Here is a 25,474-nt window from a genome sequence, read left to right on the forward strand (position 1 = left end):
AGCCTCTTACTAAACTTGCTTTCAAAAAGAAAAGAAAAGGTCACGCATGCGCTCAATTGTCGGAGGGCTTCCCTCCGCTCTCTGTAGGAGGCGCTGTTCCCTCTCAGTCTGGGCTCTCGCGATGTCGTCGCTGTGCCAACCTCCTCGAAAAGCGCATGCGCAGTGTGTGTGTTGGGAGCAGAGGTGCGTCGCGTCGGGCAGCTGCTCTGACGGGGAGAAGAGGGACTGGGGAAGCCGGTGAGGATACAAAGGCGACACGGGCCGGGGAACCGGCCGCTTCCAGCCGTTTCCTTCCAGCTCAGTATGTGGAAGCTGAGCCCAGCTGACGAGTCCGGGCCAGGTGAGGAGCGGAGCCTGAGGGGGAGGGGGCGTGTCCGTGACAACTGGTCTCACTCCGGTTTGACGCCTGTTGGTTCTAGCGGTCGTTAGCCAATTAGCCAATGTTTACTTTGGAAAACGGGGAATAGGTGGGCTTTGCATTGAGAGCAAGTGTGGGGGACTATTGCTAAAGCATGACTCCCATCAGCCCCAGCAAGCATCGCCAAGGGCAAGGAATGATGGGAGTTGTAGTCCAGCCAAACATCGGGAGGGCCGCAGGTTTTCCACACATCCTGCTGTAAGGTGGAAGGGGTGGCTAAACTCCTGTCTCCAACTCTCCATCCTTAGGTGGAAAACATGAATACAGATTGAAATCTGTGTTATACCATCAGAGGTTAATTAAAATTAGGTTTTTTTTCCATTTCAGGACAGTCATGTAACCTTCTAGTTGGTGTCGAATATGTTGTTGGACGTAAGAATTGTGCCATTTTAATTCAAGCGGATCAGTCCATCAGCCGAAGCCATGCAGTCCTTTCAGTTAGTCACCCTCAAGTGAACCTTGTAAGTACCAAATGTACAACTTTTTGAATAGGGGAGTGGTTTGGGGGTCAACCAAACCCATCATGCAATTTTTATCGTACTTTATGCAGTTATAGAACATACAGCACCGCCTCAGTCAAGTCACAGATAAATTTCTTTCTGCTCCCAGATTTTTAGACCTAAACTAACAAGATTATGTTTTGAATGTGTTTTACTCAATATGTTTACCGAATGAAAAACATCTACCAGGTATAGCAGCCTTCATTAGCTTGGCATCCTCCAGGTATCTGGGGCTAAGACTCCCGTGCTGGCTGTCTCTTAGGAGAACTATAGTCCAAAACACCTGTAGGGCACCAGGTTGAGGAAGGCTGAGATAGAGGGTTAATGCTAGAAACAAAAACCACAATGAACCAGTTTGCGTATCACAATAAACTATAGATAATGGTTTGCCATCAACCACTCTTGAGTGAAACATAGGGAAAACATTTGATCCCTTGCTTAGTGTTACATCCAAACCAATAATTGTGTTTTGTTTTGTTTCAACAAACCACAATCAGTAAGCCAAGAGTAAATATTGCCTATAGATTGTTACTCTCCCAACAAACCATGATGTGTGGTTTGGCTAAAATGAACTCAGTTGCTGTTGTTGGTACCTGAAATGTTATTTTTATTTTTTATTTTCAGAGCCAGTCTTCTACATTTCCTGTGTTAACTTTAAAAGACACTTCTAAATATGGTACCTTTGTTAATGAAGAAAAACTAGCAAATGGTACTACTAGAACTTTGAGGTCCGGTGACAGAGTCACTTTTGGAGTCTTTGGAAGCAAGTATAAGTAAGATCAACTTGTGCTCATCTTAAAATGTTCGTGGCTATGCTTTTTTTAAAAGTCATGGAATATTTCTGAGGACTACTTAGAAATGGACAAAAATAGTCTTTCTCATCTCTGAATCTTACAAAGGGTGTGAGATCCCTTGCAAATGTCTCTACTCTTAGATCAAGATACATTCCTGCCATAATCTTTGCTTCTGTAGCTCTGCCTCCAATGTCTGAATGCCTCATGTTCCCTCAAATATTCTACCTTAGCTGTTCTGACCAGTTAGAACTGCCTCCTAGAACACTGCCATGGTGCCAACTCTTACTTCTTTCAAAATCCACCTTTTCTATGAATCCTTTACCACAGCCACTTAGATGATATGCTTCACTGTAGCTCAGGCATGGCCAAACTTGGCCCTCCAGATGTTTTGGGACTACAACTCCCATCATCCCTAGCTAACAAGACCAGTGGTCAGGGATGATGGGAATAGTAGTCCCAAAACATCTGGAGGGCCAAGTTTGGCCATGGCTGCTGTAGCTGAACCTGTAATTAAGCTTAAGTACATGCAACTGAAACCACTATGTTGCTTCCCCTCTGTCAAATTTAGATTGATAAGCTCCTCAGGGCATTAAGGGAATTATTGTAATATTTTGAAATGCAGTAGAAATATGAGATGATTAGGATTCCCTCCGATCTCGAAGCATAGGAAGTCAGCTAATAATAATAATAATTTATAATTAGGCATAGCATTGGGATTTGTTTGATTATTTGTATAATTTGGAATGTATAATTTTGTTTGATTGGAAATTTTTAATAATTTTTTTTAAAGATAAGCTCCACAGGGCAGGGACGTCTTCTTGTAAAGGACCACGCAAACAGTTGCTATTATTTAGCTAAATAAAGTAATAATATTGTGTGTGTCTTTTAACACTTCTTTGCAGAATATTCTATGAGCCTTTGGTAGTGTGTTCTTCATGCTTAGCTGTTTCACAGAAAAGTGCTTTCAGTAAAAATATTCTACAGCTGGGAGGCCATGTGGTGAATGAGTGGAAAGAAGGATGTACTCACCTTGTTATGGACTCAGTCAAACTTACAGTTAAGGTGAGTTGTGAATTTTCAAGTGCATCTGATATACAAGCATAATACTGATTTTTCTGAACTATGCATTCCAATAAAATGGTCTGTAGTCCTATATGCTGCAAACCATTCTTTCGTATTTCCTTTCTTGTCAATTCACTTTAATATTTCATTTGGAAAATTGAGACTTCCTGGCAGCAGGCACTGGAGTATTGTGACATTTTCGTGTGAGGCATCTTTGTACAGTGGTACCTTGACTTACGAAGACGATCCGTTCCACGGCCGTCTTCCTAAGTCGAGGCTTTTGGATGTCGAAGCGCCGCTACGGCGCATGCACAAAGCACGATTTTGTGCTTCTGCGCATGCGCCGACCCTGTGCGCTGCTCTGTGCAGGTGCAGAACGTGCACGCCCGGCGCGCGGGGCGAAATGACTTCCGGGGGTTATCAACTTCGGAAGTCGAAGCGTTTGGATGCCGAGGTATGACTGTATATGAAAGATGTTTTAACAATGCAGTTATGCACATAATTACTTGGGGTTTACTCTTAGATGTGTATAGTATACCCATGATGGAGTTGAATAAGAGGGAGTGTATTTCTGGCATTCCAGAAGATGAGCGACACTGATGGCCATGCAATGAACAATTTAATAGAAAGATAATCACAATGAAGTTAGGATAGAGGAGGGTGTGGATTTGGCATAAATCTTTGGATTTGAGTGCAGGAGTGAGAAGAGAAGTTGCATTTTATAGAGTTAGCAAGAAAGCTTCTGTAGAGCATATGAGTAAAGGAAATGAGTGATATAGAGGTGCTTAGGTGTTGAGTGTAATTTATGGGGCTCAGTTTGGTAGTGATGTGTTTGGGAGTGATGGGAAGGTAACCATCCTGGCAGAGTTTGTTGTTAATATGGGGAGCATTAAGGTGTGCTGCTGATGGGAGGAATTGATAAGGCAGTGAGAATGGTGTCCACAGACAATGGCAGCAAAAGGGTTGTAGTTTTCTGTTTTAAGAGGGTACCACTAACCAGTGGGTTGTGAGACTGGGGTGGAGAGATGTGAGTGAAAGGCTGGGAATCAAGACAGGTTAGAGAGAGCATGCAGCGTTTTTGTACTATTGTAAATTATGGTAGTGATTATCTGCTTTATCTTTAGGCAATATGTGCCTTGATCTGTGGTCGACCAATTGTGAAGCCAGAGTATTTTGATGAATTAATCAAAGCAATTCAGGCGAAGCAGCAGTTACCAACACCTGAAAGGTAATAAGTTATAATACACACCCTAGATTTAAAAAGGATTTGATAATTATAATTTGTACTATTATGTTCTACTACTACTTCTTCTTTGGCGATCACTCTCATGTCCGAGTAAGATTGTTTTCCATGAACACAGTTTTAACAACTTGGCTTTAAAAACTCCTGGAGTATGCCCTGCTTAGATATAGCCAGTGCTTTTTTCTGGGGTAGGCAGGGGTACGCATACCCCTAAACATTTTGTGAATCTAAGTTTGGCCTCATTGAGGGGCAGGATTTCAATATGAGTAGGAAAATGAGAGTACCCTTTAACATTTTTTAAAGAAAAAAAGCACTGGATATAACCATATTCAAGTCATGTATGCTCATGAATTGAATAAGATGCATAACATACATGCTATAGATATCTATGCCGTAGTGTAATTTTATATGTCATCAGATTAAATCATTAAATGTTTACACACATTCAAAATTATATGGAACATTTATGTTTTTGAAGTATAGCAGAAACATTTTGTATAGCTGTACAATGGTGCTGCTATAGTTGGTTTTTCCTTAGGAGAGTCTATAAGGAGCTACTCTTTTATACTGCTATTTCTGGCCCACTGTTGTCTACTGCCTTTTAGCAATTCTTCATGCATCTGTATACTTCTTTAAGTAGAGAGTATCCAGAATAGACACTTTCACAACTTCTCAGATTCTGGAGCCTCCTACCATGAGTAACTCCCTGTTGCCCGGATTTAAACTTACTCATCCTTATCAAACCTACTACTGACTTCCGGCTGTTATTCATCCATTCTGCCTGGTTCACCTGGCAGGGAGAAATAGCTAGATGGCATGGTGACAACCCACTTTAAAATCCAGGCTATATTGGCTTCCGGGTTCAGCGCCAGCGCCGATCGGCGGGGTTTCGTCTCGTCTCCGAGACGGCCCGTCCCTGCTAGGAGTGGGGAGGGCAGCGAGAGCGACGCTGCGCCCCTTAGAACCTCGGGAAGGGCGTCCCGGGGGCAAATTTGCTCGGCACAGCCCCAATCCGGACTCCCCAACCCTTCGGCTAGCTCTAATAAGAGCTCCGGAGCGAGGAGGGTAGAAGTCGCGGGGGCCATTTTGAGCGGCAACATTATTCTAGCAGGGAGAAGCTTCAAGCCGAAGGCGGAGAGCGCTGGATTCTTCCGAAAATAAAACGATTGGAAACAAGACTGTAAGTAACCTCATGATTTGGATTATAAAACAATTTGGATCTGGGAGAGAGGGGAGAAAAGAGGAAGCCACCCCCCCCCCCACGGCAACAAAAGAGACAGTAAATAGAAACCCGAAGCCGTAAACAGAAGATTTGCAATTCAAAAGGATCCCTCAAAGGCATCAAAGAGAATCTCCCCTTTGATGCAGGGTGAAAGGGGAGAGAGACTGTGGTTGTGAGTGCCCTGCAGCAAGAGGTAAAGACTAAGAAAAACCTTTCTTTTCCTCGGGAGCCGGCAGCCCAGACAACCCAGTGAGTTGATCAGGATTTATAAGTCAATTTTTATTTCACTTTGTATTTCTGGACTTTGTGGAATTTCTTTTTTGGTTTAAATGTTTGTGAAATGTGAGTTCGAACTTTATTGTTAATAAGACTTGAAGAATGCAGCCAGTTTGTTAAAATGGAGTCGAGAAAATAAACTGTGATCATATTCCACCCCACGTGACAAGTTTTGACCTTGGCAGGATTGAACTATGTCAACAAAAAAGTGTTCCCCTGAGTTCCAGCGGTCTGTTTTGACCTTAATGTGGGAAACAAGAATAGAACTATGTCAAGAGGAGACACGACGGCAAGAGTTACAGCAACAATTTCAGATGGTGATGGCAGAATATGATTTTTTAGAAGATGAAGCTTTTGACACTGAAAAAGATGAATGTGAGAATGACAATGATGGTGACTGTGATTTGGAAGGAAAAGATGAAGATGAGGACTGTGATGATTCAACACAAAATGAAGCACACCACGAAAAAAATGATGACTTTACAAAAAGTTGGATGGAGTGCCCTGCCTTTGAGGGGGGCACGATTGGTATTACTGGAACTCCAGAACGCCCACAGGGAAGAAGGAAAAAATATGCAGAGAAGAGAAGAAATTCAGGGGTCCTGTATGGTGGCCTGGATGGCAAAAGACTGTAAACAGGGGGTGGGGTGAAGGGAAAGTGATGTTGTGATTATAAGGATGGATTAACAGGTTTATAACTGGTCTGCTGATTATGGAATTTGCTGGATTGGGGGGGTGGAGCCGGTAATCGGGGATGTAAGGTTAAATTGAGAATAGTTATAGTTTTAAAAGTGAATGGATTTTGGAAAAATGTGAAAATATGGAGGCTTATAGAGGGAGTAAAAATTAGGCACGGGAAGATAAAATGGGAGTTTGATTTTTCAGTGATTTGAATATTAGATGAAAATGTTAACAATTGATTTATAAGTTGTATAAGATACAAAGGTGTATTTTTATAAAGTAAGAAACTGTTGCAGATGATAAAAAAGGGATGAAAACCGGGGAAGGGGGGGGAGGGGAAGCCCACAAAATATGGTTTTACAATTATGAATGTAAGAAAAAAATTTCTGTTTTGTATTGTTTTTTTCTCTTTTTTTGCCCTTTCTTTTTTCTCTTTTTTCCTATTTCTATTTTTCTCTTTTTTTGGTATGACAATAGATGGTTGGATGGATGGCCTCCTGCGTACTGCCCTGGTTTGCTGGAGCTCCCTGGTGGCAGGGGGGGGCTTTGGGGTCAGGGGAGGGGGAGGAGGACAGAAATCCAAGCATAAAATGGACCATCTCTGACTGTTCACATACATGGGATACTTCTGTGGCAGGGGAGGACCCATGTGGGTGGGTAGGAAGGAGGTGGAAAAGGTGTTTATGTATGTACCGTTTTTTTTTGTTTTGTATTTTGTAAAATTAATAAAAAGTATGTTTAAAAAAAATAAAATCCAGGCTATATTTCCCCGTAGTTTTATATAGACCAATGTGGAACTCCACAAGAAAGCTCCCATAACAAATAATAATATAGACTTGTGTGGAACTCAACAAGAAAACTCCTATGGAAAAAATATCTGACTCCCAGCACCACCTTCTGTAATCTGCTAGTGCAGAAGTTGAGGATCATTGGCTTTCCAGATGTTGCTGTATTCCAGGCATGGCCAAACTCAGCCCTCAGCTGTTTTGGGACTACAACTCCCATCATCCCTAGCTAACAGACCAGTCATCAGGGATGATGGGAATTGTAGTCCCATAACAGCTGGAGGGCCAAGTTTGGCCATGCCTGCTCTACTCCAACTCTCACCATGCTATTTCTGGTTATATGTGCAAATAATTTTGAAAGTGATTGAAGTGATTGTATTGTGCAAATCTTTTATATATGCCATTTTGAGAGCCTTTTGGTGGAATGCAAGTATTCTAATCAAATAAATAATACACCGCCCTGGGGTATCTGGAGCTGCTTAGGCAATTCCTATTTATTTGTCTAGGAAAGGAGGATTCTATACTGGTTTGTAACTTCTCAATTCATGTTGATCTAGTGAGGACTTCCTCAGCTATGGTTTTTAACTATTTCCTCTTTCAGACTAGATGAAGCAAAGTCTTCCCATGGTGAGGAAGATTAAGTATAATTATATTTAATTGGCATAGTGTTGTATTGCAGACTTGTTGCTATGAGCTCTTGGGGAAGTGACAGGATTTTTTTGGATGTTATGCTAGCTGAATTGTCTTCATTTTCACAGGTTGCTATAGAGATATCTTTGGTAATATTTTTTCAAGTGGTGCAAATACTCTTGGGAATATGAACATTAACAAAGCATTGCTTTAAAAATAAATCATGTACTTAATAATTGCTTTGGTAAAATACATCTCTATTCCCAATCTGAGATCAGGTACATGTTAAATTATTTCTGCTGATGAATAAAATTAACAGTTTTGTGATGCTTTAATCTTCAATTAAAACTAAAATTTATATTGCCTCTAGAGAGGACCTACTGTCCATATAAACTGTATGGAACAGCTTTTATTTTTTATGTAATTTGAATTCACAACTTTTATTTAAACCTTTGATTTTTTTTTGCAAACAGCTTACACAGTGGGCATGTCATAAAAACGTGCCTGTGGAGTTTTCAGATTTTTGTTAATCAAATAGATCATATTAGGGTGCATGGTTGTGGTCTTTGCCTTTGTCCAAGACTGACGTCAAGATTGCATTCAGCAAAAAAAAAGGGGGGGGGGCTGGATAGAGAAAAAATGAACATGTGTTCATTGATGCCTGGGCTGTAAGACTACATGCTACGTGGGTGAAGAAGAAGCAGACCTTTATTGTTGAGCCTGTGTGCAGATGTTTAATGCCTCAAGATTACTGTATGCAACGCTATGCATACAACATAGTAAACCAGCTAGATGTTGGATAGAAAAACAGATGTATGTACTCAAACTAGGTAAGCAATGTATAAGTGAATGACAGTTAATAGCAGTGTAAAATGTAAGCTAAAAATGTAAGCTACATTTTTACGATAATTTCTTCCATTCACAGTTTTTACCCTCCTATTGATGAGCTGAGTGTTAAGAATAAAAAAATTGATCTGGCAACCTCTCCTATTAGAAGAACAATATTCATAGGAAAAACGTTTGTGTTTCTAACTGCTAAGCAGGTAACTGGCACTGTTCAACGCTTGACAAAAGTAATGTAAAATACTTTTATCTACAGAGATTATGTTAATAGCACAGATTTTGTGTACTCATTAGCCCTCCTTAAATGTTGTACACATGCAATAATGAGAGGAAGGTTTGCACACACCTTGGCCTACCAAGGGCCTTCTCAGTATTGGCGCCTTCCCTGTGGAACACCCTCCCTTCAGATGTCAAGGAAATAAATAACTCTCTGACTTTTAGAAGACATCTGAAGGCAGGTTTTAATGTTTGATGTTTTAGTATGTTCTGATATATGCTGTGAGCTGCCCAGAGTGGCTGGGGAAACCCAGCCAGATACCGTGTTTCTCCTAAAATAAGACACGTCTTAAATTTATTTTTCCTCCAAAAAAACACACCACGGCTTATTTTCAGGGGATGTCTTATTTTTTATTAAGTATTTTTTATTAACCATGCATTTTGTAAAGTGGGCAAGGCAAGAAAAGAAAGTAGGGTACTGTACCGGTAGTGTTTTGAAACTGGGCTTTGGGGCTCAGCATGGTGCGCTGCACACTGTGGCTCTTGCCGTCGGGGCTTGGCGTTGCGCACGCTGCGGCTGTTGCCGGCTCCCGCTCGGTTGGGGCTCGGCTCTGTGATTGCTGCGCCTCTTGCCGGCTCCCCTCGGTCGGGGCTTGGCTCCGCGAGCGCTGCACCGCTTGCCGGCTTTTGCTGAGTCGGGGCGGGCTGTTGCTGGCTCTCACCGGGTCCCAATGGTCTCCTGCTCAGTCGGGGCGGGCTGTTGCTGGCTCTCACCGGGTCCCAGGTCTCACCGGCTCTCACCTCGGGGAGGCGCGCTGTTCAGGCTCCCGCTGGGTCGGAGCTCGGTGAACGCTGCGCCTTTTGCCGGCTCCCGCTCAGTAGGGGCACGGCGCGGCACGCTGTTGCCGGCTCCCGCTCAGTCAGGGCTCGGTGCGGCGTGTGCTGCGCCTCTCACCGGGTCCTGCTGTGTCGGGGGTCGGCGTAGCGCGCTGTTGCAGGCTCCTGCTGAGTCGGGGCTCGGCGAGCGCTGCACCTCTTCCCTGCTCCCGCTCAATCGGGGCTTCGTGCGGCTCGCGCTACAGCTCTCGCCAGGTCCCGCTGGGTTGCGGATCGGCACAGCGCGCTGTTGTCGACTCTCCCGGGTCGGCCCTCGTGGGGTCCTGCTTGGTCGGGGCTTGGCGCGCTGTACTGCCGGGACCTGCGGCTCTCGCGGGGTCCTGCTGGTCGGCTCCCGGGGGGTCCTGCTGGTCGGCTCTCGGGGGGTCCTGCTGCAGCTCTTGCCGGCTCCTGGTCAGTCGTGACTCCACTTGGGACATGCTGCTGGGTGATTTGGCGGGGCAGCAACATCCGTTTCAGGGCGCCGACAGGAAACTTCCTTTTCTCTTCCTTCGCGCCATCCAGACCCGCTTCCCCCCCCCGGCTTATTTTCGGGGTATGTCTTATATTTATTCTACCCTTGAAAAGCCTGCCATGGCTTATTTTTGAGGCCCGTCTTATTTTAGGAGAAACACGGTAGGTGGGATATATATAATAACATTATTATTATTACAGGTAGGTAGCCGTGTTGGTCTGAGTCGAAGCAAAATAAAAAAATTCCTTCAGTAGCACCTTAAAGACCAACTAAGTTTATATTTTGGTATGAGCTTTCGTGTGCATGCACACTTCTTCAGATGCCTGTGCATACACACTTCCTGGTATCTGAAGAAGTGTGCATGCACACGAAAGCTCATACCAAAATATAAACTTAGTTGGTCTTTGAGGTGCTACTGAAGGAATATTATTATTATTATTATTATTATTATTATTATTAATGACATCCATGGACATCCGAGTGTGTGAATGCACACAGGGATTCCTATTCACATGGACTACATATGCATGTCCAGCTACTCTTTCATAGGTGCCGTTTTGCAGATGTCCATGCTCAGTGTGCAGATGTGGAGATTGGATCCCTGGGGGTTGTGATGTTGTGAGTGGAGCCACTGATGTGTCCATACTTCTTGTTATAAAAACTTGAGCCCCTACTATTTATTTGTCAAAAAAATCTTTTCCCTCAAGTGCCTCAAAGCAACTTGAGCAGTGAAAAATGAAAGTAACAAGGGCATTAAAATTAGATAATTCGATATATGAACATTTGTAACCCAAGTTAAGGGCTTTTGTACTCATTGGAGCTCAGAACCTGACTTTTCAGTCAATTTTCTACTTGTCTTTATTCAGAGTCATCTATTGAGCTGTGTTCATGTTAACAAAAGGCACATTGAACATGCAGCTTTTAAACGTGAGCAGAGAACTGGCTGAAAGATCACCAAGAGCTTGTTCTCTGATTGGAAGAAGGGCTTGCCCACTTCCTCCCATTCCATTGCATTGCATGCACCCATATGCATTACTGTGTGTACAGTGTAGCGTCCAAAGTGGGTACTCTGGCATTTTTTAGAATGCAGAACCTGCATGACTCTTTCCTATCTTGCTAAAGGAACTCAAGTTGTATGATATAAATCAAGGACAGGGAACCTCTCACTCTCCAGATGTTGCTTTCCATCAACCCCAGCTAGCATAGCCAGCGGCATTTGTAGTCCAGCTACATTTGGAGGATCACAGGTTCCATATTGCAGTTGATAGTCTTTGTAGACAAGGTAATATGATAAAATGGTAATATTCAAAGGAAGAAACCTTTGAAATAGCAATAAACACACCTGTAACTTTCTCTGTATATCCCATTGCATTTATTGTCACTTGTAGAGTCCTCATATTGGTTGCATTACTTTCTTAAATTATGGAATGGTATGCTTATTATAGAAATGTGTCATATTAATGTAGGCTCTGTTCTATGAACCTTTGGGTTTTGTATTTAATTTTAGTTTGCAAAACTGAGTGCAGCAATTAAATTTGGAGGAGGAGAAGCGAAACTGATAACGGAGGAAGCAGAGATTGTTTCTTCTTTGGTAGCACCTGATATTTGTGTCATTGAAGTAGGGTTGACAAACTCTCAAGGATCCATTTCTGACTCGGACAGGAAATGGATGGATAGAATCACAGCTGTCTTCCAAAGGTAGGATTGCTGAAATATTAGTAATTGAGTACTGAGGCTGTTTTTTGTTGTTGAAGGGGCTGTAAAACCATAACTGATAGAAATATACAAATAGGGTCTGTAAAATATGTGTGCATATCTAATGTTAAAGTAAGTCCACAGATTTCTATCACATGCAAGAAATGATTGTAGCTGAATTAGAATAAAAAAAGCCCCACAACTTTGGTTGGCCCTTTGGTCGGCCTCCACGGCCCTTCACTTCATCAAATCTGGCCCCCTTTGAAAAAAGTTTGGACACCACTGGACAGTGGTCCTCCAGATGATGTGAATTACAGCTCCTATCACCCCTAGCGCTTATGCTGGGGATTGATGACAAATTGGGTTCAGTCACCTTGAGATGCTTCAATAAAATGCAGTATATACATAGTGATAATAAATAAACAACATCTGAGTGTCTTCCAGACATGTTATACATGTGCAGTCTGAATATGAATGAATGTAGGCAGGAAACTGCAGGTTAATAGAATTAAATGTTTCACTGACAATTTCCCTTGGACCATTTTATTTAATATATTGTTAGCTCACCCTTCATTATAACCCAGCCCAGAGTCTTGTCACAATGCCATATATTTTATAAAACAAACACTGATATCCATCCCTTGCCAATTCACAGGTTGCATCCTGCATGATAGTCTGTTCCTTTTCTGTAATGTTTTAGCATTATTTTCCAAGAGTTTATTTGGTGAATGACTTCTAGTTGTTTTTCTGACAGTATGTTTTATTTCTAATAGGAAGCAATGGAGGACAATATCTGAGGCAGAAATTGGTCTAGCAGTTATTTTTTCATCTACAAAAACATACTGTAATCCTCAAACTCCACTTGATGCAGGTAATTTTAAAAATCTATTTTTTAAAAGTTTTTAAATTTTTTGTTCTGTGTTTTTGTTTTGTTTTTTACTTTTAAGGAACTGAATTCAACAGACAGCTCGAAAGAGGGAGCATATTATTGAAGAGTGCTTTGTTTTAGGATAACAGATATCCTTATGTTACTGATGATCTGCATCTTTTTTGCTAGCACATTTAACAGATTTTAAATAGCTTTCAATTGGACAAGTAAAAAGCACCAGAGTTTTAGTATCCAATTTTGACAGCAAATAAGCTGAATCTCACTTTCATTCACTTCCATTTTTTTCTGCAGCATAATTCTGTAACTTCTTTTTCTAATTAATTTGCTTATATGGGAGAGGCCAGAGATTGGGGTCCTGTGATTTGCTCCCAATTCATTAAGTGTGGCTGACCACTGGATAGTATTAGGTCTGGATTGGTCCTTAGTTTTAGGATGCTCAGACACCGCATGCAATAGAATTGTAAGTAAGAAGATATACTAGATTTTAGGTTTTGGTATTGAATAGTCAGGTCAAGTTTTTTAAATTAGATGACTTGTTTAATGATTTCAGTTTGAACATTTTTTTTCTTTTTGGCATGGGATTTGATGAAAATATAACTTGATGCTGAATGTGTTCATGGTGATCTTACTGACAATATGCTTATGTTTTAAGCAACAATAAAAAGCCAGAATCCTGCATAGAAAACCAAAGTTTTTAAAATTGCATTGTAAAAATACTAGTACAGTGGAACCTCAGTTGTCAAACGTAATCCATTCCGGAAGACCATTTAACTTCTGAAATGTTCGGCAACTGAGGTGCAATGGGCGGTTGGAGAATTCAATTGAAAAAAATGAGAAATGCACCTCGGAAGCCGTTTGACTTCCGAGGCACATTTGAAAACAGAAGCAATTACTTCCAGGTTTTCGGCGTTTGGGTTCTGAAACGTTTGGCTTCCAAGACGCTTGAAAATTGAGGTCTCACTGTATTGAAGAAGCAAGATGGGGAGATAAATGGACACTTCTTAGTAGGAAGAGTTGCACAAAAATATTTTTGAATAATATTTGTCTGAAATGGCATGATTTGTATAGTTTTAAAATGTTAACATTTATTCTTCTTTGGTGCTTTTAAATCTGCAGGTGTAAAACCCACATCAGCACCACTTGTTACAGGACCAAACCTTTCTCAAGGTGTAGTAGTAGATGAAACAGTAATGCCCACCATTGCAGTATATGTAGCTGACACAGAAATGGACCAGCTGATGGACACATGGTAATGTACCAGCAGGAGCTCTTTTGATTTGCTATTTCTAAATATGGCTTCATGATCATGCGACAGTTAGTCTGACTGTGATGCCTTTATTTTCACATGAAAATTTTCATCACATGCCAAAAACTGGATGGTAGATTCTTGAGTTTCTAATCTTTTGAAGGAGGGTGGTCGAGTGAGGATGAGATCACTGAGGGGCCCATCTGAGCTCATGGATTCTCAGCCAGTGCCTGATTTTATCAATCGCTGCCATCAGGCCTGTTACTACTTCTATAGCAGATGATGGTAGAGAAATTTCAAATTCTTGGGAGCTGGCAAAAAACTAAATTCTTTTGTTTCAATCTATCAAGAAATTTTCATCTTTAGGTGCAACCCATGCATGGACCTTACAAATACCTCACATTTCTAGGGATCAGCAGAATAACCAGAAATCTGAGAAACAGATTATAGATCATGTATTGTGATGGGACAGATTTTGGTCATTGACTTAGTTCTTCCTGCTCTGACCTATTACTTTTTTCCTTGTTTACACAGCATGGAAGAGTCAGGGGAGAAGAGAAAGAAAGCAACAACTCCTATCAAGGAACAAAGGAAAAAACCTTACCCACTGGATATAACTACTGTTAATGAGACTCCAGCAGGAACTGGCACTGTGAATGTTGGGGCTACATTACCCAGGTTGAATGCAAGGCCCGGGACTAACCAAACTAGCCTTTTGCCCTCTCCCTCTAAAATGTCAGGGAACAGAAGAAATAAAGAGGAAGATTCACAGCAACAATTGAATTCAATTAAAAACTACTTCCAGACAGTTACAAAAAAAAGGTAGTCTCTTGCAGTCAGGCTCGTTCTAATATTTATTCCTAATTTTTGGTCTTTACTTAGCCTTCAAAGATCTCAGATGTTTCAGTTCCATAGTTAACTGAAAATATGAGAAATTCTCACAAACAATGCATATTGATAACATGCTGGCTCCAAGAAGCTTTGCCTGAATAATGCTAATCAGTGCTACATTTTAATTAAATAAGTTTGCTTATCAATAAGCTACCTTTTGCTGATTGCACCTAAGGATGCTATCATGATGAATCCCATTTGAAATTAGTTACACTACAGTGCACAGTTAAATGCTTGCTATGATTATTACAAGTGCCATCTGAGTTGTACTTGATTGGATTCAGTCTGTCTGGGTTCATATCTAATCATCATAAAGATGAGTAGTGAACAAGTGTTTGTTTGATCTGTCTGTGTACATCCATTTGTGATGTTCTGCTTGTGCAAACGGAACTTAGCTTCCCTTTCCTCCCTCCTGTGCACCAGCAACATTTGCTCTAGAACAGACATCCCCAAACTTTGGCTCTCCAGATGTTTTGGACTACAATTCCCATCTTCCCCGACCACTGGTCCTGTTAGCTAGGGATCATGGGAGTTGAATGCCAAAACATCTGGAGGGCCAAAGTTTGGGGGTGCCTGCTCTAGAGGGTTGGGAGACCTATCATGTTCACTGGCACGATGTTAGGTGCTCCCTCAATCTGAAGAGAAAGTCTAAAATGCTTTTTTTCTATTCAAGGGAAAGGGACGAGGTTGAAGAAACATCACAGTCTAAATATGCAAGGATAGAGGAGAAATCATCACTGGCTTATAGTCATACTCAGCCTGTAACTTCTTTGTTGTGGGAAAGCAAGGCAGGAGGATCTCAAAAAGGGTCACATACCTTGGACCAGAACACAAACGAGTCCTGTATAGGTGGAAGTCAAAAGTCTATTGCAGAGACCAGCCAGTTAGAAAATAATAATAATGAAAGCATTATTGCATCAAAAAAGAGAAAAGAATTGGAAGACTCAATAGAAGATGAAGCATCATTAGAACTTGTCTTTGCAAGCCAAGAACTGGATTGGGAAGATGATATAGGAAATCATGGTGAAGGCAGTGCTCAAGGTGCAAAGAAGAAAAGGAAATTGGAACTGAAAGAAAAGACTTCAGATATGGAGACTGGGGTACTTCAGGTAGTGACATTTTTTTGTCTCATACACACACACACACAGAGAGAGAGAGAGAGAGGGAGAGAGAGAGAGAGAGATGCCATACACCACTATTTTAGACTATTAGCATAAAGATAAAATTCTTTTTGAATTTATATCAATAAAAGAAGGAAGCATATAAATGCTTCATATAATTTTACAAGAGGGATAACAAGGTGGGTATATATCGTACTCAGACTTCTAGAATTTTAGAGGGTGGGCTTCATAGAACTACTCTTCAGATCTGCCAAAATGGGGGACATTTAAAACAGGGCCAAGCCACTGTTGGATTAAAATGTATATTTGGTAAGGTGGAACACCCTCCCATCAGATGCCAAAGAGAAAAACATCTACCAGATTTTTAGAAGACATCTGAAGGCAGCCCTGTTTAGGGAGGCTTTTAATGTTTAATAGATTATTTTATTTTTCTGTTGGAAGCTGCCCAGAGTGGCTGAGGAAACCTAGCCAGATGGGCGGGGTATAAATAAATAATAATAATAATAATAATAATAATAATAATAATAATTTATTAGCTAAATATTCTGTAACATGGTAAAATATTTAAATCACTGATTTAGAGCATCAGACAGTGTCATTGTATCAATAAAAATCCCCTTCAGGCTGAGATTCCTTTTTATTGCTTTAGCCATTTTTTGTGTGGTGCTCATTTCCACCTCCCCAGCCCCCAAATGTGTGCATATCCATTCTAGCATACTCAGATTTTCCCATGTGCTTCAGTTGAGGGGCAGCTTCATGTACTTCATGTTTTTGCACATGCTTTCTTCCTCTAAGGATGAAAGCCACTGGGCACAGAAACTCCATGTGCTCATTGAACATGAAACGGATGTTTCGATGCAGTGTGCCTGTTTCTGCCAGTGTTGGCATTTGGTATACAGTACTCATACTCCCAGTGGAGAGAGAGGTTTATTTTCCTTTCTTTTTTCCCCCCTTTACAACTTTTACATGGAAGAACAGTGGTTGCCTAGTACACCTAAGGTTCAAATACAAAAATAGTCACAATCCACTGCACAATTAAAAACATTTATTCCCATTGAAACCACAGGTTTATGTACCAGTATGTCGAAGTCTATATTGAAATACGCTGGAAATCACAAGTGTGGAGAATGTAGTTGCACTTGAGTCTTGCTTGCAGGGCCTCCCATAGGCATCTAGTTGATGACTGTGATAACTGGATGCTGTACACTTCATGAGCCCCAGGCATGATCCAGCTGAGTTTTATCCATTTTTTTTAATGACCTCTTGTAAAAACCTACTTTCGTTGGGTCGGAATTGTTTTCCTGAATAACTTCACACTATTCTAGAGATTTTTTTGTGAGTATGTACTGACTCTTTTACATCCATCTTTTATTGTGCTGCCACAGGAAATCAGCCACACTGCTCTGCACATCAGCAATTTAAAAGTTGCTCATTAATGAAGGCGATTATTTCTTCTTTTATACTTTAAAGCTGTGAAAGTATTTCACTTGGAAACCCAAGAACTAGGTAACAAGTCAAGTTCTGTTTTTGCAAGCTGTGACCATAAATAAATTCTGCTGAACAGAAGGCTTCTTTAGCTTGGGAGAAACCAAGCTGAATAACTCTTTCATTCAGAGTAATTTATTTCAACTCTCTTGTGTGGGAGCTACCACACACTTTGACTACTCCTCAAAGAGAGGAAATAACAAATGGTTTGAGTTCAGTATATGCTAGCTAGAGTTCAAGCAAGCAGCTTTCAGCCTACAGTTTTCAGCCTAATTCTACTGTGGTGGTATAGAGTATATGTTAGATACTTACCAATACCTTTTGTTAAACAGCAAGAAAAGAAGCAGTCGCTTCCAGTTTTAAACCAGAAGCAAGAGAGAGAAGAATCGCCAGGCTCTGCAAAAAACGACTCCAATGTAAGGAACATCTTCATGTTAATGTTTTGTGTATTTAATTTTTGCAGTAGGTAATGCGGTAGGAAATGCATTCTTTTAAATTAAAAAGATACTCCAATATTGAGGATAGTGACATTTAGTTTTTTGAAAATATATCTGAAAAAATAGCATCAAGTAACTTGTAAAGTTGTCTTTAAACTACTTTGTTAGCATGCTATTTGTTCTCTTCCCTCCCAATTATTAATTGAAACTATCAAACTTTAATTGTTTTGCTAGAGACCCAGGAAATAGACCCATTTTCCTGTCCTACTTTGTAGGAGGAACAGGCAGTTTTGTTGACATGTAGAAAACGAGTGAAAGGTGTGAAGATACTGAATGTATAAATTGATGCAGATATTTCATAGTTCATTAAATAGCTAAAGGGAGATTTTGGTTTTCCTTGAAGAAACTGATTTAGTTAGAAAAAGTTTGGAAATGTTTTCAAATACCATATCAGAAAATAGATGATTAAGTACCTCCTACAATCTTATGATGAAGAATAAATGTTTATTGTAATAAACAAGCTTGATTAAATAACCTCAGTAATTGCTCTAATTCTTTTCCCCCTCCTAAATAAGAATCCTGATAGATGTGCAAATGACTCTAGCAATCTGCCCAGCAGACTCTTGCTGACTGAATTTAGATCATTGGTTGTTAGTCAGCCAAGGAAAGATGGTCGTTGCGCTACAAAAATAGATTATGGACTTCTGAACAACTTTAAAAAGTTTAAAAAGGTTGGTACATGCTTTTAAACTCACAAGAAGACATTACTTAGAACCTACAGAAAAGGTATAAAAATACAGTCGTACATCGGCTCCCGAACGCCTTGGGAATCGAAGGTGCGGCTTCCACTATTGTTTTCAGCGCGTCTGCACAATCGGGAACCAATTGGAAGCCGCACTTTCGTTCCCAAACTTTTCAGAAGTCAAATGGACTTCCGGAACGGATTCCATTCGACTTTTGAGGTACGTCTGTATTAGCTAAATCTGACCACCTTCTGGTTTGGGTTGTGTGTGTGTGTGTCTTTAAATCTAGAGGTTTCCAGTATAGTGTTGGGGAATAGAGGACTGAATTAAATGTAGTCCTAAAAGCTATTGCAAGGGTATCTTGAAGCAGAATGCTTCTTTTTTAAAATTATATTGCGCTCTTTGGGAATTAACAGAAATTGGTATTGTTATTGTAAAAGGACAAACTTAGAGCAGATCAGTCAGAATCCATTTGTAATGTTGTTAAGCTTGAATAGAAACATTAAGATACACACTTTTAAGTGGATAATTGTATTTATAACTGTATTATATTATTCCTGTAATGTAGCTGAAACCTGCATAGTGTGTATAGTGCCTCCTGCTCTACAGCCCAAACCTAGAATGAAAGAACAATACTCAACAACAGTATTGAATGTATTCTGAGTTTTCTTCAAAAGATAGAATGCAATACAGTGGTACCTTGGGTTACAGATGCTTCAGGTTACAGATGCTTCAGGTTACAGACTCCGCAAACCCAGAAATAGTACCTCGGGTTAAGAACTTTGCTTCAAGATGAGAACAGAAATGGCACGATGGCAGCGTGGTGGTAGCGGGAGGCCCCATTAGCTGGCCCCTCAGGTTAAGAACAGTTTCAGGTTAAGAACGGACCTCCAGAACGAATTAAGTTCTTAACCCGAGGTACCACTGTAATGACAAAGGGCATCCTTGTCTGCTTCTTTGCAGCTGAATTGAGCTAGTAGCTGTTTCGGATTCCATCTTTGCATAGTGAGACTTGTAAATGCATTGAAGCCCCAGTTTGAAACCTGAGTTAATTAGAGTTGAGATTAATACATCTTTCCATTTGACAGGTAGCTTATCCTGGAGCAGGACAACTTCCATACATTATTGGGGGATCAGATCTGATAGCTCATCATACTAGAAAGAATTCTGAGATGGAAGAATGGTTGAGGCAAGAAATGGAGGTAAGGAGCATGAAGTAGTTAAAGAAAATAACCTGCAGCCTTGGCATTATCAGCACCATGCTCTAACCCAACTGAGCTATCACGGTCATGATCATGAGCTGTAGGTCAGTGTTTCATACACTGGCTGGGTGAGGGGCTGCATTGGGAGTGGAAGATCATGGAAAATTGGCTGGAGACCGCTTGCAAGCAGCCTCTTCCCACTTTCCCCACTCCCACTGCAGCCCCACCGTCCTCACATCCCTGGCCTTTTTGTAGGATCTTCAGAAGAGACCTTGTGGCACAGGGCAGGCACTATGCAGTGGGGTGGATATGGTAGGGAATATCCCTTGTGTCCTTGTGCTCATGCAGTATTGGATGCCACCCATTGTATTTATGTGTAAATGCCTGACTGCACCCAAATCATGTTGGTTCAGAGCAGTTCATATCTGGCAGAAGTTCTCAAAGAATCATTTATTTTTCTAGGAACAGAGTCGCCAAGCAAAAGAAGATTCGCTTGCAGATGACCTCTTCAGGTGAGGGTTCCCCCCTCCCCATAACGGGCTCAAGGGTGGAATCTACACACATATAAAAACGTTCTGAAAATGCTTTTTAGAAAGTGTTTTAAAAAACACGTTGGATTTTCCATAAGGCCATCTAGTGTCACATTGTATTTTGCACTTAAAACACTTAAAATGTTTTATTTGCAGCTTTATAGCTGAGTCCAAGGACTCATTGTGTGTTTGCTCTAACTGCATGTGTCTGCCTGTTCTTCCCTCCAAACAAATAACAAACTATGGAATGGACATAGCTAGCTTTTAACTATATAAATAAATACGCCAAATTAATACCTGGTTCTTCAGAGCAGACCAAAATCAGAATTAAAAAGTGAGGACAACTTTCTGCCCCATTTATGCTTCTGGAAGGAAAACCTAAAGATGAGAATTTTTAATTAACATTTTTGTTGTTGACAAATTTGATAAGTGACAATTTTTGCTACCAGTTGCAAACTGCTCTTGCTGTTGGGTGATAATAGGCAGGAAGCCTCTGATCATATGGTGGAAACTTCTACACTCAGTCTATTGGACATCTGAAGAAGCAGTGTGCATGATAATGCATGGCTCACTGTGCAGCAATAGACTGCCCAGAAAGTATCAAAGTAAAGTATAAAGTAAAATGTTAATTCACTCTGGATTAGTCTGTTTCCTTTTATGTGTTCTTTGGCAAAGACCACTCTGCTTGGGGAATATGCCATATAAGTATTTAGAGACCCTTGGGTCAGGCAGTCCCAAATTCCCGCTGGGCATGTCGGCACCCTTTTTTGGTCTGAGACTAAATGACAGAAGAAATGTCTCCTATACAATCTGCACACGTGCTCAGATCGCCATCAGAGACCTTGTTCTGTGTTCTGCCATCAGAGGTATGACATGTGGGCCTTCTCGGACACTCCGATACTTAAACTGTAGACTGTCCTCCCACACTGGCCCCATGTGGCCTCATCACTGCTTAATATTCAACAAGCAATAAAGATACGTCTGTTTCAGCAGTGGGTTGCATTGATGCTAATGGATTTGAGATTCAACTACTCCTTAATGGTTTTATTCATTACATTTATGTTCCAGCTTCCTTCCAAGCTCAGGTTGTTGTGACCCTACAACCACCCTATGAGGCAGGTTGTGCCAAGAAGCAATGACTGGTTTATGGTTAGTCAGCTTCATGGACAACTTGCAGGCCACGTGACTGTGTTTTCTATTTTACTGGATTTCAGAACCAGGCATTTATGCATTTCATTTTTTGTTCCATTTAGATATGATCCCCATGTAAAAAGAAGATAAGGTGTGCCTTGAATCAGACCTACAGCGGAAGAAAAGCTTGCCTGGCCCACTGGCAATAAATTGCAACATCAGAGTTAATTTTACACTGATCATACCTCCTGAAAACTTGCTTTTCATATTGAAGAAAGGATGCAAGACTTTGAATGATTCTTCAAACATGTTACAGCTAGTGATGGATCCATGCATTATCTGCCCACAGCGCAAAAGACTGGTCTAGGCTGACTTTGTAATGCTCAATACAAAGGTAGCATTAACATTCAAACTAGAGTAGAACTTAAGCCATTTAAACTCTCTCCTACGTTTTGCTGCTCTGGCAGTGAATAAAAGAAGTATCTCTTCCATCCCTGACACTACAGTGGTTGCATGCTTTAATGGCTATTGACTCATGTTAGCAACACTTGGGAAATGACATTATTCAACAGTACTTCCAGCATCCAGCCTTAGCAGCATGCTGGACATTAGGAAGCTGAGAGAAGAGAGACCTCCCTCAATTGTCCTGCCATCACTGCCCCTGTTTGGAGCAGCAACACAAGTGTAGGGGACAGAAACATGGGAGGACACAGAAAGGTGGTTGAAGGAGCATTGGATATCATTGGGAAAGTTGCAGGAAGGATCAAATCCTGTTGTACTACCAATGAAATCAAGACCAAATAGGCTCAGAACTGGATTTGAAAGGGCCCCAAGTTATTTTCAGAGTTTGAGAGGGAGGGTGCAGAGACTTACTAAGGGGAATTTGCCCATCAATAGTTATAGCACACAAAGCCTTTGAAATTCTTTTTCAACTTGCATTCTCTATCCAAAATTTTGTTTTTATCAAAGCAAATAGGTTTCTTTTTTTAAAAAAACACACATTTGTTTTAACCTATTTTTTGTATGGTATGATGACTATCAGAATTGTCAAATGGCAACATGGGATTTGTAACATGGGTATTGCTCACTTCTGTACTGTTTTGCATCTCAAATTGGCTTTGATCCTTTTAGTAAATTATTAGTCTCCGTATTGATGGGAAATCTTTTCTTTGGTTCTCAGAATTTTGATGCTTACAAAGACTTGTGCCTGTTGAGATAGGAGTAAGAGCAGCTATCATCAAATTACTGTAGTTTATTTTGCCTAAGCAGTGTTGCATCTGTTTGGTGCCTTACATGAGACAGGGTGCTATAGGCCCAAATCTGCCATACTTCTGTTAAATCAGAGGAATGTAAAACAGATACTTCTCAGATGTGTCCCATAAACTCCTTAGATTTAGGAAAGTTTAGTATCAGTTTGACCATCTCTAGCATATGCATGGCTTAGCCAAGCTGGTTGAAACAGGTAATGCCAGGCATCCCCAAAGTTCGGCCCTCCAGATGTTTTGGACTACAATTCCCATCTTCCCCGACCACTGGTCCTGTTAGCTAGGGATCATGGGAGTTGTAGGCCAAAACATCTGGAGGGCCGCAGTTTGGGGGTGCCTGGGTAAAGCAGGCCTCTCCCAACCCAATGCTGTCCAGATGGTTGGGGAAGGCTCTTCTAAAGAATGCTTATGAAGACTAAACATTTGTTTCATGCTTCCAGTCGGTCCATGTGTGCAGCCTAAGCAATAAGCCTTTTCTGGGATAATTTTTGTGCTTAAGTGCCCATACAGAGGACTTTCCCTTGGATCAAAGCGGCAGCTATTTGGTGATTTCCCTTAAGAATAACTCTTCCCAGAAACACAGGTAAGAATGACTGGTAAATGCTAATAAAGTATTCTATACATGCATAATTGCTTGGTTTGCAGACTATATACCAACACATGGAAAAAGACAAATGGCTGCTAATGATGTCAAATATTTATTAGTCAATTTCTTTCATAATCATGAACTTACCTGCATAAAGGGTGTAACCTTTGCTTTCTAAGTGCATTTCCTCTTGGGGTTGTTGCATATTACAGGGAAGACTAGCCTTAAAGTAATAACTGCTAGTTTCCCAGATCCTGTGGATGCAAATTTTTGTATGTAGTAAAACCTATTAAAAATAAATAGATAAATTTCAATGTCTAGCCCTTGTTTTGGAGATAACCTGAAATACACACACAGTATAGGCACTGGCAATAACAATTATAATCATAGCTGCCAAGTTTTCCCTTTTTTAAAGGGAAATTCCCTTATGCTGAATAGGCTTCCTCGCGAGAAAATGGAAAACTTGGCAGCTATGATTATAATTGCTAAGCACTGGAGTTCAATGTTTACTATCCCCTCCCTATTGCCTTTAGAAATATTACACCACCCTAATTTCTACCACACCCCTTGGCAGTCATTACAGTATCTCACTTGCCACCATTGTACAAAACAAGGGAGATTAGTTTAATGAGTTGCATATTTTATTAGCACAGCATTCCTTGCAGGTGTGGCTAAATCACTTCCAATTGATCAACACTGAATTGTGGCCAGCACAGTGTGCAAGTTGCTAGCCTTAATAACCCCAAGTGTAGAAAGGCTACATTTGCCAGTTTAAATGACTAGGCCATTTCCAAAATATTGTAGCAGCTAGCATATTTTAAACATTTGGAAAATAAATTATTAAAAGCAGATCTCGGCAACAAAAAACCCACAGCCAGCTATCCAACTTGTCAAGAGTCTATTTGACCAGAAGTATATGACAGTCCTCTCTGCAACTGTGTACACTTCTTGTACGCTTGACTTTGTTCTTGCTAGCTCAAATGCTTACACATTTACCTACTCCATTTTAATAAGTCCCCTCAAATTACTTAAGTCCCTGCAATTGATTGGTGGAAGCAAGGTACTATTGTGTCTACTGACACATTAGAATTTTCTTCCATGCATGTGTAGATTTTGTGTTTTGCAAGATGTCTAAATTTATTAACCTGTAACTAAAATGTTTTCTTTCTGCTTTAGCAACAAGTCTGTTTTGAAAAAAGTTGATCTAAAGTCAGTTCTGTCATCATGCCCCTTATATTTGAATTAGAACTGCCACTAATAGCTGGAAAGGGGATTCCATCTTTTTAATCAGATGAAGCCATTATAGTGAAACTACTTTAGCCACCTCTACACAAAATCTGTAGTCCAGTGAACTAGAAAACTAAAACAGTATTGAGGATGCTGTTCTTGGTGTTGAGCCTAACTCAAACTGACGCTTAAGCAGGTGTAAAAGAAAGTCTTCCCTCATTCCTGGGTGAAAATCGGTCACTTGGTGGTACTGTACTGTGGGAGAAAGTGCTGATCATTGCCTCAGTTCTGAGAGACCTGTATGTCCAAATTCAGAAGCTGTTCCTACACTACAGATGTGGGGGATTCTTGAACCAGTACACACATAGATGGGAAATACTATGTTCTGTAAAAAAAATAAGCAAATTACATACAACCATGACACATTTTGAGTTAGATAACCTTTAAATGCACTATTAAAAGAAGTAAGTGGAATAACCTTCATTACCAGAGAAATGTAGCTTTCCATTCACAATTCTCAGACCTAGGGAGTTTAAAGATGTCATGTCCTTCTACATTAATTGGGTCTTGAGTCACACATGTGACTTCCATTATTACAATTTTTCAATTAATTATAAATTATTGCCTCCAAGGATTTAAAATGAGGACTGTCAATTTACAAAACCAAATCCTTCTAAAAATACCAGCAACTGACAGCTTATCCTGCCCTAAGTTAATATCCACTTACATAAAAGCACTTGCATAATTTCTTGGTATCACTTCAGTCAATAAAAAAAAATCACAATCTAGAGGCTTATTTTGAAAATTACCACCAATTTAACAACCTGCAATCCGTATTTAATTTCATAGCAAAGCACCTTTGCAAAGAGAAGCTTAACATTAGTATCTGGGTGGTTGAGAACTATAAGAGGCTAACGAGACTAATGTAACTTGTTCAGCTGCATCATGTGTTGCAAAACAGCACATGCTTGGTTCTTTATGTTGCTTTCATTAGGGAATCTTACC

At 40.6% G+C, this 25,474-nt stretch overlaps 1 protein-coding gene across 1 annotated transcript; it reads left to right on the top strand.

The window, feature by feature from the left end:
* Positions 1–140: 140 nt before the first annotated feature.
* NBN (nibrin) lies at positions 141–25,379 on the top strand. Its single transcript, XM_035124810.2, has 16 exons — positions 141–340; positions 746–879; positions 1,543–1,691; positions 2,615–2,774; positions 3,899–4,002; positions 8,537–8,654; positions 11,529–11,719; positions 12,490–12,587; positions 13,722–13,854; positions 14,386–14,673; positions 15,416–15,851; positions 17,681–17,764; positions 18,361–18,516; positions 19,617–19,730; positions 20,193–20,242; positions 21,514–25,379. Exons 1-16 carry the CDS (start codon positions 304–306, stop codon positions 21,539–21,541), a joined length of 2,280 nt encoding a protein of 759 aa, XP_034980701.1. The 5' UTR covers positions 141–303; the 3' UTR covers positions 21,542–25,379.
* Positions 25,380–25,474: the final 95 nt, after the last annotated feature.

The sequence above is a fragment of the Zootoca vivipara genome, chromosome 8, assembly GCF_963506605.1.
Source record: "Zootoca vivipara chromosome 8, rZooViv1.1, whole genome shotgun sequence".
NCBI classification, from domain to species: Eukaryota; Metazoa; Chordata; class Lepidosauria; order Squamata; family Lacertidae; genus Zootoca; species Zootoca vivipara.